General features: G+C 38.9%; 2 protein-coding genes across 4 annotated transcripts in view; one reads left to right on the forward strand and one right to left on the reverse strand.

Moving 5' to 3' along the window:
• Positions 1 to 1,622, reverse strand: part of LOC122885520 (calcium-binding mitochondrial carrier protein Aralar1-like) — a 21,618-nt gene extending 19,996 nt beyond the window's left edge. Inside the window, exons 1-2 of one of the 2 annotated variants that reach the window (XM_044216731.1) lie at positions 1,269 to 1,622; positions 741 to 794 (exon numbers count right to left, since the gene is read on the reverse strand). In XM_044216731.1, coding sequence (XP_044072666.1) covers positions 741 to 794; positions 1,269 to 1,280 — 66 coding nt within the window. In that variant the 5' untranslated portion in view covers positions 1,281 to 1,622. Of the gene's footprint in view, positions 1 to 740; positions 795 to 1,186 lie in introns of both variants that reach the window. The other variant, XM_044216732.1, reaches the window with a different exon arrangement.
• Positions 596 to 20,907, forward strand: hat1 (histone acetyltransferase 1). 2 transcript variants are annotated; one of them, XM_044216737.1, is made up of 12 exons: positions 596 to 648; positions 4,109 to 4,245; positions 5,132 to 5,203; positions 5,343 to 5,418; positions 8,193 to 8,313; positions 12,592 to 12,768; positions 12,914 to 13,035; positions 13,618 to 13,722; positions 14,107 to 14,213; positions 14,833 to 14,984; positions 16,076 to 16,192; positions 20,262 to 20,907. In XM_044216737.1, the coding sequence occupies exons 1-12, from the start codon at positions 611 to 613 to the stop codon at positions 20,430 to 20,432; spliced, it is 1,395 nt and encodes a 464-aa protein (XP_044072672.1). In that variant the 5' UTR covers positions 596 to 610; the 3' UTR covers positions 20,433 to 20,907. The 2 variants fall into 2 exon arrangements, with proteins under 2 accessions (XP_044072672.1, XP_044072673.1); XM_044216738.1 differs by lacking the exons at positions 596 to 648; positions 4,109 to 4,245 and adding an exon at positions 4,416 to 4,440.
• Positions 20,908 to 20,959: the final 52 nt, after the last annotated feature.

Genomic DNA, 20,959 nt, shown 5'->3' on the forward strand with positions numbered 1-20,959 from the left:
TCTGAGCCAAGCTCAGATAGAGAGAGCATGAGATAAACAGAGAAAGAGTGTGGGAGGAGACCTTCAAGCCAAGTGTTTTCAGGGCTACAATTCAATGCACTCTGCTGAATTAATGTTTTAAGTGAAAATATTAATTCCAAGCAATTTATTGCCACATTACTCCATCACATGATTGTGTATGCATTCACCCTCACAGTAGGCCTCAAGTAGTTCCTAATCAAATTATACAGGCAGTCAGAATGAGCTTTCAGTAATTAACTCTTCCACCTGAATATGCATTACAAATTACACAGCCCTCTTATGGCGGAGTCAAGAGATGTGGAGGGACCATAAGGCGACTTGTACCTCAAACAAGAACTCATTTATACTGCAAACAAGACCTGTGGGGGTAAACAAACCCGCACACCAATGCCAGGGATTTGTTTCTTTGAAGGGTAGCGGGCAGAGCGTGATGAGAAATTCAATGACATCCTGAAGATCAAAACACACGCGCCACACACACACACACACACACACACAAAAAGTCAAAGCGAAGGGGGAGATTCTCAGTTGAAGCAGATCCAAAATTAGTCGAAGCATTTGTGTGACCTTTTTTGAACTATGCATCCCAATGGACACCACACAGAAACTACTCACTGGCTGCAACACGTTAGTAGAATTGTACCATGTGTTTCTGTATGTATTTGTGTGTTGCCATGAAGGTTAACAGCTCCAAATGTTTTGGTTTCTGTGAGTCTTACCTTCAGAAAAATAGCCTTCAAGTCATGGGGGTCGGCTCTTTTTGATGCTTGCACCTATAAAACACAAGTTGAAGTTTGCTATAACAAAAAGTCAGAGTTTCAAGATGCTGCCTACAATGAAGGCTTCAGCAGGCTACTGTGCCATATGTTCAATCAATAAAACTGAAGTTCAGGCTGTCACTGTTAAGCTTTGATTTTTAGGATCGATCACAGATGACTGTAACAACAACTACCACCACTCCCTGCATGTGGAAATAACCGTTTAAACTACAAAATAAGACCGCTTCAAGCCAAATCTCTCTCATATACACAAATGCAACAGAGGAAATAAATTACAGTTGTCTCTGCGAGGCCGGCAGAGATGCGCCTATGTAAAGATGCAGAATTAAAATAATGGGGGACTCCGCTGCATGTAAGACAAGAGCTTTAAACCCACGCGTCCGTACAGACATGCTGTCCTCCGGTAAGCTCACCGCCGCTTTACAGCCTTTAAAATTAATATCTGATAAGAAATATCGACGGAGTCACCTTGACCGCCATGCTGGGTGTGACGTCAGCTGCAGTAGATAGCGCACGCGCTGGGCATCAGGATGGCAGCGGGCATGACAGGACGGCCGAGGTCTAAGACACCTTTATATATAGCCAAGTATCGTGGAGTACTGTCTGCAGGGCGGTGTGTCCGGCGAGGAGCCGCCGAGAGAGGGAGAGCTGCTCCGGACAGAGAGAAACTTGGTCAGCAGATGCGTTACAGCATTTCCTGTCTGCTCGGGTCAGACGAGGACACGGTTCCCTGTGTCTGCAGACAATAAACAGGACAGCGCAATGTACAGTGCACTGGACGCGTTCACTAAATGTGACTTTACTTGATGTAATGGCAGAAAAATTGGTTTAATCTACGAATAATTAGCTTCAGAGAACGAATGGTGTAACAGGGCTGCAAGTAATATTTTCATTATACTATCCAGTAGTGGGATGTAACTAAGCAAACTAATAAGGAAATACAGGCAGAGGGCAGGGTCTCTGCAGATACAGACACACTACTAGTGGGTCATAAGTGATGACTGAGAGGGATTATTTTTGTATGAGTTTATATGTTGTTTTTTAGGAAAATCCTACTTATTCTGCCTTTAAAATATAATAATAGTAATAATAATAATAGATTTTCATGAACTCAAACCCTGTTTTTTTATACTATTCTTGGTTGGCATTTTTCTAGCAACAGCCATTCAATGTATTTACATTCTGTAAATAACTCTCTATACATTAGGTTTAATTTTTAGTGGCGGGATCCACCATTCCCTGTGACTTTGCCTGCCTTCACTGCACATGGGATTCACAGGAGACTATGCAGCATGTAATCCAGCATTACGCAGCATCAAAACTGTTTTAAGCTACTGCTAATGCAAACTGAACATTTCCTACTGCCACTGCTTCACATTACAAGTGTCCAACTAGAGAAACATGGGCTGGCTTTTATTCTGAAACAGTTGACAGGCTGACATCTCGGGTGTTGCCAAATTAACCAGGACTGAAATTTAATAACTTTAATTAAAGCATGTGTTGTTTAAGCAATAAAATGAACTCAAGTATCCAAATTATCCATGTGAAGCAAAAATGCAAGTGTAAAGCATAGTTTAGCTAAATAATTGATGTATTCATGTGTACACACTTTAATGTTAATGATGTAACTATGGGCCACACATGGCCCAGCAAGACCTCCAGGACTGAGGATTGAGATATAGTGCCGTAAAAGTATACAATCTCACCATGTAAAATACTAAATGTGCACCACAAAACGTGTGGAGTAAATGTAGTTTGTTACTTTCTACCTCTGCTTACAAATTTTGATACTGGTGCTACTTGCATGTAATAACACATCCATGCCACTGATCGAGCCAATTCAGACAAGCAGTCTTGAACTTTGTAGAAAATGTCTGCCAGAGGACTGACTGTACCAAAACTGTTTAACACTACAACATCGTTTTTCCTTCCTCTATTGCAGGATCTTCTCATTCTCTGCATTTGCAGGAAAAAATAAGTCTAAAAGACTGTAGTTTAAAGTTCAGAGATCAAGCAGCATGTATTGCCTCCATGTAGACACAATTTGTTGCCTAAGGATTGTAAAAGGTATGGTATTGTTCAGGAAAGGGATAATCTAGTGCTGGCAGTGTAGTGGAGGTAAAATTACAGTGGCTTAAATATGACTGGGTAGGTCATTCATTGGTGCACCTTGAGGACAGAATAGCTGAGGTTGGAATGATAGCACAGCATTACCCGGGCTCACAGGGATGTTCAGAATTGCACTTGCCCCGGAGAGTCAATTTATTTTATTGAGATATCGTTGTAGTCTAACCTAACCACTTTCTGAATGACAAGTTTCTTTTTTCTCACTAACTTGTCCAAATGAGATGGAATTTTATCCAAAATGTGTTGTTTATCCTACATTTGTGCAACAATAATCAGATGCTTATGTGGTGCGGTATGAGTTCCCCTCCTAATATTTTTTTAATGGTATAAAGAAGGAAAATTGGAAAAATAAGCATCATCTGCCTTGACTCAGCAACATTTTCACTATAGGTGTTGTACTTTGTTGCATCAAGTAAACACAATACAATAAAATGACAAATAACTTAACTGTATCTTAACTATACTTTTTTCAATGACAACTATTGATTGGTCGATTATTAATTGCTAAGTGTCAATGTCAGTGTCAATGATCGATTAATCGTGTAAGTTGTATATGAAACAAAAATACCAAAGAAATGCTGCTTCTCTGTTTTATATTATTTCAAATTGAATATTTTGGGGTCTTGGACTCTTGGTCGGACAAATCAAGCCAACTGAAGACATTATAGCCCGACTCATACAGGATTTTTGAGGGTGATACCAATAATGATATTTGAGAGTTTAAAAAATCTGATAATAACCTATCTGCCAAGTCTTTTCTTTTACATAAACAAAAAAAATTGATAAGAATCAGTTTTTTGTTTTTAAAGAATTGTGACCAAGGTTGACTGTCTATTGTATGTACTGTACGCTGTTTCTAAATGACTTCAAACATTTTGGGCATGTCTGTACTGAAGTTTATTGTTACTTATTGGCAGACATGTAGACATTATATATTTGCAATAAACAAATATCGGCTGATACATCAGCCCGGATGATTTATCAGTCTAATGCTAGCTCTAGAAGACATCACTTTGGGCTCTAGGAAATTATGTTGACGTTTCTCTCTTTTTTTCTGGTATTTTATAGACTAAACAACTAAAATAATCGCTAGTTGTAGCCTTAATATAACTACATTTCAGTTTGTAAACAGGGTATTGGCATTACGTTGTTAAAATGTTGCAATGTGACAATTTCAACAGCCGTTTTATTGAGATCCATAGTAGCCGTTACAAAAAAACTACATCCTGTTTCCACACGGACCCGGAAGTCGTCCTGATTCCGCGGGTCTTTTGGGACAACACAACTCCGCACAACACACAGTGTGCAGAAATGGCGGGTAAGTGGCTAAACCCCTTCATGCTTTAATTCCGCTGTCTTCGTTTTAATGTATATTCGCCGAAAAAATGGACGTTGGCCCTGCTTTAAGCCCGTTGGGGCTGTGTCCTGTTCAAAACATAGCGAGCAAAGCTAACGTTACATTGCAAAGGCAGCAGTGGGGGCCTTGCTGCTAACATCAGCAGCATGCTATCAGGTTGTCATAGCATAACGTTACTGTTATGTTTGTGTATTTATGTAACGCTTGGACGTCATGTTGAATGTGTGGCATACTTACGTCCGCTTTGATGCCTTTTCCCCACATAATATAACGTAACTTACTGTGCTAACAGCTGGTGTTACCTCAGTTGACAAAACTGATTTTAACTTACATTTTGAACACATTTGGTACTCCATCTTGATAGATATTTTCGCCTGAGAAAATTACATAGTTCATTTTAAAGGATGGCACTGGTAGTTCATCCTCGTAGAGCAGCTAAAATAGTCAGAAAACTGGATCTATACTTTTGCATCAGGTTGTTGTGGAGTCTCAAGAGGTACCAGCAGAGCTAACGTGCACCTCATCAAAAATCACGCCATGTATGACCTCAGCACTTTCTATGCTAACGTTACATGAATTGCACAGACGAGGCTAATGTAACTACAAGTTGGGGTTGTAGAGTCCAAAAGTACTGTGATTGGTCAGCATGGCCTGCTTGTATTTTCTCTGTCTTCTTGTTGAATAACCTTAATTTGCAAGAAACCTGCTGTTATTGTTCAACAAGAAACAGATCACTTAAACTCTCACGATGAAATGGAGAAGTAGAAAATATGTCTTTAGAAACAACTAATGTTAAAAACTGACACAAATATTTCAGCATGGTTTGTTGTTTGTTTTGTTTTCTCAGGAGTAAATACCATGGAGAAGAAACTGGCCGAATACAAGTGTGACACCAATGAAGCTATAAGCTTGAAGCTGGGTATGTTTATTTTTGCTTTATTTTATGTGTTGTAAACAAACATGATAATAATAAATATATGTGCAGTGACAATGTTTTGTGGAATTAGCTTCTAATTTTTCACTTAAATTGTTTGAACCCTGTCTTCTTTTCCTCTCAGTTCGCTTTCCAGAGGATGTTGAGGATGATGGCACTACATTCCACCCCGAGTACAGCCACCAACTTTTTGGAGACGAGTGAGAATTTTTTTGTCATCATTATTTATCCCTGTTTGTTACAATGAAACGACACAACACTGACTTTGCTTAGTACAACAGAACACTTGTGTTTAATATGTTTCACGCCTGCTACAATGAAATATCATGCCTCAAGGTAGAATTTTTCAAATTAAAAAGCTCAGCAACAAGATAACAGTAATAGCTCCCGAAATACTTATTTTGGATTTGGCATGTTGATGAATCATATCATCACATTGTAAATCAATAAATAGTGACATACAAATTAACTTGATGTTAGTGAAGTCTCAAAAACATATGATAGTTGCTGGTTTATGTCCATACTAAACATGATGACTAGTACTTCTTCCCTTAGCAGCTTGTACCTTATCTGCTGCCTGTGCTTTCAGGCAGCAGATAAGGTATAAGCTGCTTTCTGCTGTTGTTCTTCAATGAGTCGGTGCAAGTGTAGGTAGTTATCAGTTCAATATAATTATTGTGCTTTCGCATTTACCTGAAAGGTGCATAATTGTAGGTAGTTAGGAAGGTGATCTGCAGTTAAGTTTAAACCTGCAGATCAACTTACTATATGCTTTCCTGAAATGTTCTTTGGTCTTATGAAGTTGAAGCTGAACAATGTAAAATAGTGGTGAACAATAAAAGTCTTGTATGTTTGTTTTTTGGTGCTGATTGGGGCTCTACAGTAACTAGTTACGTGATATTGTGAACAAAATGTTTTGGTCACAAACCTGCCATATCGCCTGTAACACGCAAATTTTGATTTTGTTGGAAGTACTTCAGAATATTAACATAACAGACTGCATTAAAACATAGTGTGCTTGATGTTTGTAGCGTGACAGAAGATATGAAGCTGGGCAGTAAAACAAATTCTTCAAATTGTCAATATAATGAATCTCTTATTGGCCTAAATTTACTCATATCATAATAAATTGTCTAGCTACAACAATCAGACATCTAACAGAGGTTCAGTCAACCAATCAGTCCATAATATATATAATAAATAAAACCATGCCAATGTGGAAAAAAGAAATACCATGAACTTGTGTATAAAACTGTTTTCCATTGTGAATGTCACCACTAAACAGGCTCATGGGCCATAATTCTTGCTCTCAAAATGTTGCCACTTAAAAGACTAGTTCAACATTTTGGGAAATGAGATTATTTGCTTTCCTTCTGAGAGTGAGATGAGAAGAGCTGGAGTTAGGATGGGGGGGGGCAAGCTAGCCTGGCTCTGTTTAACGTCATAAAATACAACTATCTACACATCTAAAACTGAAATTATGTATCTCATTGGTTTAATCCGCACACAAACAGAATGTAAGAACTACAGATAACGGTTTTGGAGGGGTAAGTGCTGCCACTATGCACTGCAACTCTTGACATAGAACAGTCTAGCCATTAGCCCAATGTTTAAGTGCTGCATTCTGACTATCGTAAGTTGCCAGATGAGGTTGGTGAGCACAGGTTTTGCACGATGGTTTGGAAACCTGTCAAATTCACTGTAAGAAGACTTTAAGATGCTGCGCAACTCTCTCTTACTTGTTTTCCAAGTAATAGTTACATCTTGTAAATTGTTGTAAAACCACAAATTGTCATTTTTACATTTCTGTTTAAACAAACGAGATACGTGTTACAGTAATTAGTAAGTTTTAGAGGTGTTGGTAGGTGTAACAGAGTCAGGTTAGCTGATTCCTCCTGCTTCCAGTCTTTATGCTAAGCTAGGCTAACCACGTTCCTAACTTCACATCTGTATTTAACGCTGAAACACGAGATGGATATTGATCCTCTCATTTCACTCCCTGAAAGAAAGCGAATAAATATTCCATACATTTGTAGTCTTAACAAGGCTGCTGCGCTGTTCATGCACTATGTTCATGTAAAGGCTGAAATGGTTTTTGTTCTCTTCTTTTTGTCAATCGTCTTTTCTGTAGCCAACCTAAAATGATGCCCATCTCCTGTTGAGCCTCGATTAAGTAACCTTATGGATGCAAACCAGTTTCTCTGACCTTAAGCACCTGCCTTTCCCTGTAACCTGCTGATCCCATTGAGTATTTACAGAAAACTGTGCCATCATATTTGTAATCCTCAGAGCAAGCCTGCCAACACTACAGATTGTCTGTGTTCACTCATGTTTCACATATGTTTCAGTCTCGAGATTTATTCAGATGTTGTATTTTCTCAGTGCAGTTTTGAATCCTTTAATATGGAGTACCTGCTAATACCAAGGCTGTTTCATAGCACAAAGAGGCATTGCTATTGAACCTGAGCAAGACTACATTATTGGCAGTGACACCTGTGTCTGTGTGTAGGCTTACAGTAGCATGTCGTTATGCTCTAAATTGCATTTCCAAATTAGTCAAAACTAGGATTGGATATTTTTGCACTTGCTGCAATCAGCTCAAAGGGAACTCAGTAATTGGGGCATTAATTATTTCAGCAAGCGTAATTGCTGGTAAAGCTCAATCACACAGTTGCATAATGATGAAATCTATTTTGCCATAAACTGCCAGTGATGTAGTGGTGAAAGAAACAATGTAACACGGTGAAATAAGTGGCCAGACCTACAGTAAGCATATATCATTCACTCCATACTTAATACATTTCATTAGAATAGGAATAATCGAATGTTATTGTCCCCTGATATGAATTTATCCTAGACTGCACATTACATTAAAACAGCTATTGTATTGTTTTCTGTTTGCAAGTCACTGGCCTAGTTTAAAAATATGTAACCATGCTAGGATTTTTAATGATTCCAATCACTTTGTCTGCAGTGAGGTCGCTTTTGGATACAAAGGTCTTCAGATACAGCTCTTCTACACTGCTGGAAACCTGAGCAACCTCTTCAAAGTGAAATATTCCTCCAAAGTCACTGAGACATTCGATTGTGTGGAGGTAGGACATGCATTTCTTTATTTCTTTCTTTTAAAAATTCTAGCACTCTTAACGTATACATGTTGTGGCAGGATCACTGCTTACTATACATGTGTGAGCCATTTTCTTGTATTATTGTAATGATGATTGGTACCCATGTGGTGGTTGTCTACGATTATAAACAAAATATGCCTTAAACATGCACAAGAATCAAGGTGTGGGGGGGTGTTGTGAAAAACAATTGTCCAGTCTTAGGGTGGATTTTGCAGTAAGCGATGTATTTGTGTTTTTATCACAAACTGGAAAACCAAGGGATTTTTAGTTAAAGCTGCAGTAGATGACTGATGACCAATGGCAAGCATCTAGCAGCTAAAGATATTTTGCTCAGGAGTTGGCTGAGCAAACCAAAGCTTATCAGTGGGTGAATATTGGACTTCCATTCTTCCGGTGGCCAATAACAGGAATCCATATGGATGTTAATGTTGCTCTGTGTCTACTGGATGTAAGATGGCACTTGCTTGCTAGAAGCATGTCCAAATATGAGAAATGTTTAAGAATGCGCTCCAGCATTGCAGACATTACACACACCCTGGGAAACAAATCTGTGATGAGGTTAAGTAACAATCAGGGGAAGGTTGCAAGAAAAGTTTCAGAGTACAAAGAGGTAAATAATCAAATATAAATAAATATCCGAACATCGATATCAAATAGGATGGCGTTCACCGATGGCAGTGGTTGATGTTTAATCTGTTGCATCGCATCAACTTTGCGCTGGCTAACTTTTATGTTGGTTATTTGTATTTATTGTATGGCAGGTTAAAAAGGCTTTTGAAGCAGTTATTTAAAAAAAAAAAGAATATTTTTCATGTGAAAGAAGGTTATATTAAAGGTTGTTTCATAAAGACTGAATTTATGCTCATTCAAAGATAGTGTAATGATGGGCTGAATGACAGTTAAAACAGTTCAGTAATTTTTTTTTCCTGGCACAAAAGGGGGAGTAAATAAAAACAAAATAAACAACAACAAAAAAGCATCGGCTATCGGCCAAATTGTTATTTTAAACATCAGTATCTGTATTGGCCCAGAATTACATGGTGCAGCAAAAAAATATGGCACAGCTGTAATGTGAGTCGAGTATGATGTCCTCAAAAATTGTCTGTTTGAGGAAGACACTGGTGAGGGAGGCCACCAAAGGTCTGTGGACTCTCTGAAGGAGCTACAGGGTGCCATGGCTGAGAGACGCAGTTGTTGACTGATGGTTTAAATGCATTGTAGCATATTGGTAATCTGAAGGAAAAAGTGACATTTGATGTATTTTGAGTGTAGTTGTGAAAATGTTAGTTTTGATACCCAGTGTCACACATAATTTGTGTTTTTAGAAAACTAACAGCAGGTAACAGCAAAAGTGAAAATGGAACAGGGTTTCATTTTATTTGTCAAAACGTACTGAAAAAAACTCATCTCACTCAACAGCACATCAAAGTACGGCAATACGTCCTTAATAATTTAAAGTTTAATAAATCAAACTGTAACTTTGACACACAAATGCTGCTTTCCTGAGTTTTTGCCTCCATAATTGTATGACAGAAAGACTGCGATCAATTATTCTTTAGACCTAATATACTCTTTGTGGGCAGGTTGTGGTACCATAATGTTGTTTGTTCACTTACTGAAGTAACTCAGAGCCTCTCTGGGTGGTGACATTATTCCTGTAAGAGATCTCCTGTTTTGTTAGACTAAATCTCAGCCCACCATGGCCCCCTGAGACAGTACACTAATCCTACTCCTCCCTGTCGGAAGAGGAGGGTTTTAAAAGGTTTTGTACGTGGGGTCTAACATGAGGCATTGATTTTTAGAGGTTTGTGTGATTGAATCAGCAGGAGGAGTAATGTGACACGGTTGGAAATCTTGTACATATATTTCCAGTAGTGAATTGTTGCTCAAGTCAACGGCAATCAAAATCACTGGTGTTGAATATCTGTAAACTGATCTGCAATATGTTTATATTCAGTTTTTTAATGAGACAACCCTTTTTAATGCATTCATCAATTTTATTACGGTGCTTCAGACTTGACAGTTAGTTAGTTTTCTTCTGAGAGTAGCACTTTGTCTTTTTTTAATTGCCAGACATAAGAATTTAGACATTTACATATCAACAGCCAGTATTCGGGGGGGGACCGGACAGTAAAGCGAAATGCTTGTCCTGGTAGCTCCTTCTCTGAGACTTCACAAAAGGCCGCTGGCAGCTTTGAATATTTCCTGAAGCTGTCAATGCCACAAACATGCAAAACGAATACAAGAATTAGCCAGGGCCCCTATTGAGGTCAGATGATTCAACTCTGGGACATCTGTCCTGTCTGGAAACAGCAGGGACTCCCCCTCTGGACAATGTGGCCTTCAACTGGTGGTAGTGGGAGCAGTGGTGTAACGTTATAAACTCACCAGGATTTGGTGTTTCTGCGGATTCCCTCAAATTGTAAATAATCCCATACGACAGTGATGCTTCCTTCCAACATGGATGATAAGCGCCACTTTACTTTAATCTCTGGTAATTCCCCCCCAAAAATGCCATGACAACTAATTCACTGTTTTTAAACCTAAAAAGAGCCATTAGACTTTTTTGGGAACATAGTTTGAATCTGATAGTCAAACTGAAATGTGATGGCTGGCTTACTGTCTGTGTGCGCCACTACTTAGTGTTCAGCGCTGACCCCTGAGTGTTCACCTTGTTAAGGGTTTGAGTGCAGCTGGTGTAGAGGTAGAGAGTGAGGGGAGCAGCAGAGTTCATGCTGCCTCTGAAGAGTGTTTGTCTCTGAGTGCATGTGGACGGTCGGGGTGCGGTGCAGCTGGTGAGAGACGAGGGGAGGCAGAGATGGAGTTTATGCAGCTGCCACGTTGATACAAGACTCATCAAAAATCACCTTCTCCCCTTTAAATCAGCCAAAAACACTGTGCTGCTGGACCTCTTACAGAAAACGCTGATTTTAGTGCCAGACCTTTTGTCTGGCTGCTGAATGCTTGTAGTAGTTATATGTAATTATTTCTATTACGTTCAAAATCAATGTGGATATGTAAATATGCTTTAACTTAAAAATTTTATGTCACAAATAAGTATAAACAGAAAAAGTGACTGCAGATTTTAAATGTAGTGTGGTTTTTGGAGTAGATTAAAGAGATTAAATAATACCAACACAACAAATTAGATAGTTTGTACTCCCTTTGTGCTTATTGTTACAAATCAAAGACATTAACAAAATGTTCTAAAGGAACATTGTTAAGTTATATTCATGCCAAACTAAGGCATCTACTCTGGAAGGCTGTGCAATTTAGTGTCTAGTATGTAGGAGAGTGCCTGGGACAAAGGGACTTGTTTGTCCATGGTCTTTTTAAGTATGGTCCTTCCTTAGAAATGTGGTTGAACAATTACAATGGTTAAGAGGCATTCAGCTGCAGGTGCATTACTTCCAGTTAGATATTAGCTGATGTCTGAAAGGGGTGGAATTAGCAGCATGTTGTATTAGCCTTTTGTAGTGCATTTTGCTCAGACCTTCTTCATTTCCCAGTTTTCAATGCTGAGCAGCAAGAGTCTCTTTGCTGAAATAATGCCCATCACACATGTAAATGGTGTGAAAGGGCTGCTTAGCAAAGTGTTCTCATGTCAATCCTTGTGGAAATGGATATAATGCAAACATTACAGCTGAACTAACCACAGGTTGCACTGAGTAAAAAGTCCAAGGATAGGGCCCCTTTGTCTCCAAGGCTCTTTGAAAACGCAGGGGCAAATTCATTTGATTGGGTTCACTTGGCAGGATTAGAGGAGAGGCCTCTATTATGGATGCCCAAAGGTTTGTTAAGTTGAGATCAATTCATAAGATTTTATTTCCCAGTGAAAAGCAGAAATGCGTTTATTGTGGCAATTTCATCACATATTCATGGTTTAACATAAGTAGTAAATGTACTGATTTAAGTGGTCTTTTCACTAGGAAGGGGGAGAGGGTGCTGCTGTGGTCTCTGCTCAGCTGACAGTTTTAATTGCCTAATGGTTTTCTTTTCATTAGCACACAACATATATGCTTCCAATTTTATTTTATAGGATTTATTTGTGCTTTTTTGCTAGCTTACAATGTTGACTAATTTTAAGAACAAAACATTCTATGAACATACTATTTGTACAAAACAAAGTTATTTGAAAATACCTAATTTATGACAATAAGTCTTACAAATATATGCTAGATTGTCCTTTTTATAGTCCTGATCTGTTTGTTGCATCACTAAATTCATACATATTGTGTTATCCAGCCTGACGATATCGAAGGGAAGATCCGGGAAATCGTTCCTGCTGGGTTCACCTGCAACACTGATGACTTCATCTCACTGCTGGAGAAGGAGGCCAATTTCAAGCCCTTCGGCACCCTGCTTCACTCGTACACAGTCCACAGCGAGGAGGCAGGAGAGCTCACGTACCAGATTCACAAGGTACAACCATCACTTACCGCCTCACCAGAGCAATCCAGGAATGCTTTAACTTTTTATACTTCTTGTTACTCTTACATTTTAATGGCAGGGACGAGATTTAACTCTAAACCATATCAGACATTTGTTTGTGCTGTGTTCGCCCCAGGCTGATATTACCTGCCCGGGATTCCAAGAGTACCACGAGCGCCTGCAGACCTTCCTCATGTGGTTCATAGAGACTGCCAGTTTCATCGACACAGACGACGATCATTGGGACTTCTTTCTTGTGTGAGTGCCCTCCTTAATTGACATCATACCCCACAACCACCACCCCCCACCCCACCCCTACCCTAAAGCCTTTATTGTGTCATTGAAAAACAAAGACCCCCTTTGTGGCGCTTGTGACCAATTACCAGGCCAGTTTGATTATATTTCCCCCCGTTGGAGAATTGTTGATCAGGCAAGAGCTTCCTTTGTGCCAAAAGCCCTTTTCAAATTTTTCAGGGGCAAGAGCTGAATTGAATACTGTTGTCTTTTGAAACACTGAACAATGTCTTAACAGTAAAAAGAGCCTCTGCCAGTGTTTTCTTTACCCTGGCAACTATTAATACTGACAATGGGGAAAATGGACTGAAGTGATTTTGAGGAGCTCAGTCCCTCCTCCAACCCCTTCTCTTCCTCTAAGTTGCACTACTCCAATTAAGTGCATAATGTATTCAGGTTGTAGCAGGTGTACCAATCGTGGCCTGGCTGCTCTAACATGCTGACGTCGGGGGGTGAGGGGTGGGCACGAGAACAGAGGGGCTAAAATGGACACTGCATGGGAGTGTGCCTGTAATTGACCTGTTTGCCTTTGTGTTTTATCTGCAGATTTGAAAAGTACAATAAAGATGGGGAGACTCTCTACGCAACTGTTGGCTACATGACAGTTTATAATTACTACGTGTACCCAGACAAAACCCGACCACGTGTAAGGTAATTGCTGGGGCAGCACGTGCCTTCCCATTCTTTTGTAGGAAAAAGGAGTGGAAAATTATACATTTCTTTATCCTCTTCCCAAAGAGCCCAAATTACTGGCTTATATAGCCAACCATTCAACCAGATTTTGTTTCATTACCAAACCGGGGTGATTTGTAACTGAAAACAACTTTATAGATCAGCTTTTGATGTGATTTGATTTGTTGCATTGATGGATCAGGATAACAATCTATTATTTTCTGCTTTGAATCAAAGAATTTCTGCTCCTGCTCATAATTACCACTCAGATGCCACATAAATTTGTTTTGTGGCTAATTTTGAACAAACCTGTTTCCTCATTGGCTCTATGTTTGCGTGCCTGTCTGCCCTTTAACTAAACAGCCAAATGTTGATCCTGCCTCCGTTCCAAGGAGAAGGTCATGGAGCTCAGCTTCTGGAGGCAGTGCATAGATTTTACTGCAGCCTGCCTAAAGTGCAAGACATCACAGGTGAGCATTTTATTAACAGCATTTATTGTGTTGAAGAAGGCGTGGATAAATATTCAATCTGAGATCCTCATGTCACCCACAAACAGTTTAAATGATTTTTCTCTGCAGTAGGTGGATCCGGGGGTGAGTTAATTTGGAGGGCTGACATGTATACCAGAATGCGCTGAGGCTCTATTGAAACTAGTTGGATCGAAACAGTTGCTTTACATGGAGACAGAGGATGAATACTAAAGAGGCATCCCAGCTTTTTTCCTTTTATGACAAGGATCCCTTTTAAGAAAGAACTTAAAATGAAGCAGTTGAATAGGCAGGCCGTTCCTGCTAACAGTTCGTCTGGCTTTGAGTAATACCTCTTCATTGCTGTTTATAAGTAACTTCTTGAAAAAGATTTGAAATACGTACATTTTTGCCTTTTAAAAACAAATCCTTTTCCTGCTCCCCTAACACACACACACAGACACATATATATATATATATACACACACACACACACTGACCACAATATTAACAGTAACATGTATTGAACCAAGCCATGTGTCAGGTTTATTGCAAATTATTTGAAAACCATGAGATCAACACTGTTAACTCATTTTAATTGTATAATGGTGTTTGTTATCAGCTGAAGACCCCTCTGAGAATTACGTGAAGCTGAGAGACTACGTGCTGGTCAAGCTTTGTCAAGGCCTGCCTTCCTTTGCTGCAGACAAGCTGCAACTCGGCTTCTCCGCTGACATGGTCAGAGAGGCACAAGAAAAGTTTAAAATTAACAAGGTGCTGTATGAGGCTGAAACTAATGATTATTTTTTCTGTGTTTGATAGTTTTGTCTATAAAATGTCGGAAAATAGTGGGGAAAGCCCATCACAATTTTGTAGAAACCCAAGGTGACGTCTTCATATTCTTTTTTTGTCCGGCCATCAGTCCAAAACCCCCAAAATATTCATAGTGATAGAAAACAAAGACAATCAGCAAATCCTCACATTTAAGAATCAGATTATGTTTTGCATATTTGCTTGATAAATGACTTAAACAATTAGGGATTATCAAAATTGTCGTCTATTACGTTTTTGTCTGTCAGCTAATCCATTAATCGTTTTAGCACTTGTACTGTACATGCAGCAGCTTCAACATTAAGACCCTAGCTTTAAGCTTCACATTATGGTTGAGAGTAAAGCTAGCTTGCTACAAGGGTTACAAACTTTACATATTTACGAGGTCTGTAGCAGGTAGAGGCCTTCGCTGTTCATTTCACTCCCCTATAACAGTGACATGATCACAATATTGCTAAAACTACAGTATCATTCAAATCTAATTACTACGATTACTTTATTATTATTTTTCCTCTTTTGTGTACCTGTTTACTTTCATATTGAGATTAATTAACTCCTTTTCTTGTCATTTGGTGAAATACGAATTTATTAAAGTTCCTATTTCACCAAACAAGAAGACATTTTTAATAAGACAACACATAGATATTAAATAGTCACTTTGATCCAGTACCTGTAGAAGTTTTTTGGATGTGCATACCTTACACCGTCTTTAAAACTTTCTGTATTTCCATGTTTAGCAACCCAGTTTGGTGCTTTGCTCTAAATAGGATTTGATTCTGTGTTGTTTCATGCCTGGTTATCATAGCGTAAAATCTGTGACGTAAACAGATGACATGGCTTTTCTTGAGAAACCTTTGCTCTTCTGGGAAAGGATGGAGGCTTGATTTATCATAAACCCTGAATAGCTTATGACTTCCTGTAGCCATCGTGCTGGAAAGCGTGTTATTTTCCTGATGAGGCACAATGGTGTTTTCTACATTTAAAAATAATTAAATAAAGTCATTTTAATTGGTTTTTGTTTTCTTTTTCTACAGAAACATGCAAGGCGAGTGTATGAAATCCTGCGCCTGAGAGCAACAGACATGAGTGATGAAGAAAAAGCAAGAGAGTACCGTTTAGAGGTGAAGAAGAGGCTATTTGGACCATACAGGGTGAGGTTTTAATCATCCCATCTTCATAGTAGTGTACTTTACATATCTCAGTGTAGAGGGGCAAAAAGGTGCTTGCAAAATGACATTCTGAATAAGTGATAAATAAATCTGAATGTCAGCTTGTGTCTGTTGCTGTCAAACAAGAATCCAGTGAGCAGTCTTCTACCTTTTTGTTAGAATAACATTACAGCTGTTTAGTGTAGGAAGCAAAGTGCCCCATATACGGCATACACTTGATCGGCTTACAGCATCATATTGTCACTGTTTATTATGTTACCTTTTTAAAACAGCAGAAAAATTGATCTTCAGTCCCATGAAAATTGATAGATTACTAGTGGTGTATTGTTACAGCCACAATAGGGCGCACCAGGGGTCTGTGGTTTTGCTGCTGCTGGAGCTATTTTCTATTCAGGCACATGTCATTAGTCCGGATTTGCATTTCTTTGGGAAAAATCATTTTCATGAGTCTGTTTGAAGCACTTTGTCAAAAAGCTGCTACTATTCAGAGCTCTGTAGCTTTACTATTGCAGCACTTTTTGAACTTCATCAGGAAAACAGTGCAATTTTATAAAATCGTTTTTGTTATTATCTCCGCTAGGCGTAAGCCTGGAGGGGATCATGCGTTTGGTCATGTGTGCGTGTGTGTGTCCTTTGTTTGACCCATCCATCCACCCCGACCTCGTCCCTACGCAGACTTTGTCGCTCTTTATACTACGTCACCTGACACTTTTTTCTCTGACATTGGCATGTAAAATGACATGCCGTCTCTGCACAATATAAGTTAGTAGAAAGTAAAGGACACACGTAAAGCAATAAAGGTTTTGTGATAACACGCGAAATGACTTAAGACATTGGTGTGTTATTCATGCGCCATTTGTTGATACCAGGCCTGGCAGAGATCTTCACTCTACCGAGTGCACTCTTCTAGTTTTCTCATGTTTTTCTTGGCAAGTTTTTTTTTTTGAGTTTCAGAGATTTGGTGTAACAGACTTAAACCTGGTGAACAGAATATTGTAATATCATCATCACCAGACTTGACAGTGGGGAAATACTAAGTAGACACCAACTTCCTGTTTGTGACCTTTTATGTTTGAGCTGCACACTGAGGCTAAATCCACACTAATATGTTTTCGTTTTATAACACTAGTTATAGTTTTGCTATGTTTATACCTAGCATCCACACTACTCCGGCGTTTTTGAGCCCCTAAAACGGACAAGTTTGGAAATGCTGCTGGCCTCGTTTTTGTTTGAGAACTCCAGGGTTGTGTTAGTCTGGACGGGCAAAAATGGAGGCTTTTGGAAACGAGTCTCATCAGTTATGACGTGTCCTTACTTAGGTATCTTGCACGTTGTATTACCTGAGTGACGAGAAAAGACTCCTTAAAACCGATAACGTTAATGCGTTTGGACTATCCCGTGAACTATCTCGACAGGTTGTTTCAGTCATCATCCGACAAGTCTGTAAGACCATCACCATCGTCCTGGGTCCAGACTACATCAAAACACAGAGTACAGAGCCCGAAGTGAAGGATCTTGTCATCAACTTCTAGCCAACACGTGGTAAAGTTGTACCACAGGGCTAATCCACAGACTACATCAACAGAAAGGGGAAACATTCTTTCAGTGTACATTGTTTCATGGACGTTGTTGTCCATAATGGATTTGTTTTGATGCATCAATGTTTAAACATTTGCTAGTAGCTTAGCCTGCTGTTAGTGTGTTCAGCCATTTTGCACAGGTTGTTTAGCATCAGCCTTCTGCTGTAAAGCAAATATAATTCAAATGCAGTTTAAAGAATAGCCCAACTAAAAGAGTACATGTGTAACGCTGTGTAGGCCATAAGCATCATTGGTATGTTGGAGTATGTGTCGTGATATTGTGAAGTATTTGAGTTTGTGCATTGATGGAATGGATGTTATATTGTCTATATTTAAAACGACACAAAAAGACTTGTGTTATTATTTTATTATTATTTTTGTCCTGTTGGGCACGCTCATACCCAATGTACGTGAATGGTCATGTGATATGTGTTTTCAGGCGTGTTAGTATGGACGGAGATTACTTATGAAACGGAGCTGAAACGCTTGTCTGGTCAGAGATCGTTTCATTTTAAAATGCCGTTTTTAAACGAAAACGTAGTAGTGTGGATGTAGCCTGAGACTTTGGATACCAGCCATTAGAGAATTTGTTGTCAGCAGGGTAACCACATGTCTCCAAAAAAAGGCAGAATCTGACATGGAAAAGACCTATGTGGTGAAGCGGTAAGTAGGAATTCCTTGGGAGAGTGGCAAGGAAAGATCTGGTGGCCAGATGCAGAGCAGTTTTCCTTCCCTGAGGAGATCTAGTATGTAGTTAGTTGAATGGCGGAAGCCGCTGCTCTGTGAATGTGAGGGGGATTATACATTTCTTCTCTTACCCCCAATTCCCCAGAGACCATGTCTGCATACATGTGCGTGCAGGATTTTTCAAGCAGCAGATTGCACTAAACTAAGTCAATGTGTACTTTGTCCGTCCATGTGCAGAACCTTTCAGCTCTCTGATTTCAGTACAGATGTTTGTACCACTGTCCAATAAGTCATACTTTATAAAGGGTATATAAATTATAATTTCATTAATTGTTAATAAATAAGATATCAATGCTTTAAAGATTAGTAATAAGCCATTAATAATATTTGGTTTGCCAGGTACATTGCCTGGTCTATATCCTTATCTTGACATAGTTTGTCATGTTCAAGTAGCTCTTTAATTCATCATGCAGAAGGATCCCTTAATGGACATCTCAACCACTTAGACAACTACACAGCATGTGGACCAAAACAATTTTATTAAAGGATAAAGCTGGTAATAGTCTATATTTCTGTTATTGTCAACATATCCCATAAAAAAGACCGATATAGCTTAATCTTCTGTGCCATAGACCTTCAACCTGCCCAAAAACTATTTAAAACACATAAATGAGCCACACTGTTGCAGTGGCTGACATTACGATCGGCACTGTAGTTTGTTTTGAGTCAATCCCACATGCACCGTTACTGTTTCTGCCACACAGTATCACCAAATGTGTATTATTCTGCAGCTGAAAATAGTCCCCACCAAATGCACTATTTACTCATGTTTGAGTAACAGCTGCTAAAAACAAAAGTGCCCAGCTGTTTGTTTTCCTCCCCTTACTACTACCACCATCTTTGGTGGACAAATTTATTCAGTTTAGTATTAGAAATGTATTCAATATTTATATTAAAATAAGCATTACTCTTATTCAAATGTCTTGGACTATCCAGCTAGTGGACTATTATTTAACATTTATGAAGAAATTAAACCGCAGACTTGATAAATTATTGTAATGGAAGAGCCCTTTTATTAGATATTAGCTCACTGTCTAATGATGTGAAGATGTTTAATGTCTGATAAGTCCATGTGAGCTGGACACTTTGTTCATGACATCATAAATAACATAATTAACTTCACTAACTAAAGGCATTAATGAAGGGCCATGGGTTTCTCTTTTTGTTGAGCCACAAATATGAATAAAAGAGCTTGCTAGTAAAGGCATACAAAGTTATTCTAGAGGAGGATATACACCAGACAAACACAACCTGGCAACCTAAATGTTGTTGGTATTAATGGCTCATATCTATAAAGCATTAATAAATGATTTACTGACATTATTAAAGTCTTTAGTTTTTTGTATTTAGTTTGTTTTTAAACAAGCAAAACAGAACAGTCTGGTAATATCTGCATAACTTAACCATATCCATAATACAAGTAAAACCAAGTCCATAGGAAAAATCCATTATGAATGGTGATTATTCCCTCCATAAGCACTATGAATGTGGTACAATATACATAAATCTCAGTTCTGACATCTTGTCAGATATCTTTCCAGTTAGTTACAGTTTATAACTTCTTTTATAATGTATTTCTTATCAGGAAGTAAATGTTATTAAAAAAAAAAAAGCACAAATTTCTCACCACATACCGTTACTTAGCAGGTTTATATGCCTTTGGAGTAAGTGGCCAAACTGATTTAATGCCTCACCTATGTGTTTGTGCCATTGATGTTGTGCAGAAGAATCAAAGGGAGCTGACAAAGATGAGGAAGTGCCTTCGGCCGGAGGAGCTGGTGTCCCACATGGGTCAGATGGACACTCAGACGCAGCACGAGGAGCTGGAGAAGAGTTATCAGGTTGTTGTGGAAGACTACAGGAGAATCATTGAGAGGCTTGCGGCACAGGCCTGATCAGACTCTGAGATGCTGCTGGCCTGGAGCCCACCCTCTCAACATACAGGTGGTCTGCCCTGTCTGTACAAAGCCCACATCACCACAGACTTCAGCTGCAACCAAGAAGAAGAAACTGCTGATGTAACAAAATCACTGTTTTAATTAAAGAGTGTTACAGATTTATCGTGGCTGAGTCAGGTGCATCAGTCATAGGTTTCAGTGGAGAAGACCTGTTTGTTTCTCAGCTGATGTTGATACAGTAGAGGAGATTGGTTCAGATGGAGGGTGAGCCTTCCTGTTTTTCCCACGTGTTTAATCACATTGTGTGAGATTAACTGATATGTAATATTTCACAGGTGATAGGAGGTCCACTACCCTGCAGAGGAACCCTGCTTCTTTTCCATTATAGACATTTTTTTAAAGATCTTTTTGTCAAAACAATTCCCAATGTGTTTTGAAACACTTCATAATGAAAATAAAAAATGGTTTTGTATATTGCTCAAATGGTGTGATTCTTATTGTAGAGAAGAAAATAAAACTTAGCA

The sequence above is a fragment of the Siniperca chuatsi genome, linkage group LG12 (genome assembly GCF_020085105.1).
Source record: "Siniperca chuatsi isolate FFG_IHB_CAS linkage group LG12, ASM2008510v1, whole genome shotgun sequence".
NCBI classification, from domain to species: Eukaryota; Metazoa; Chordata; class Actinopteri; order Centrarchiformes; family Sinipercidae; genus Siniperca; species Siniperca chuatsi.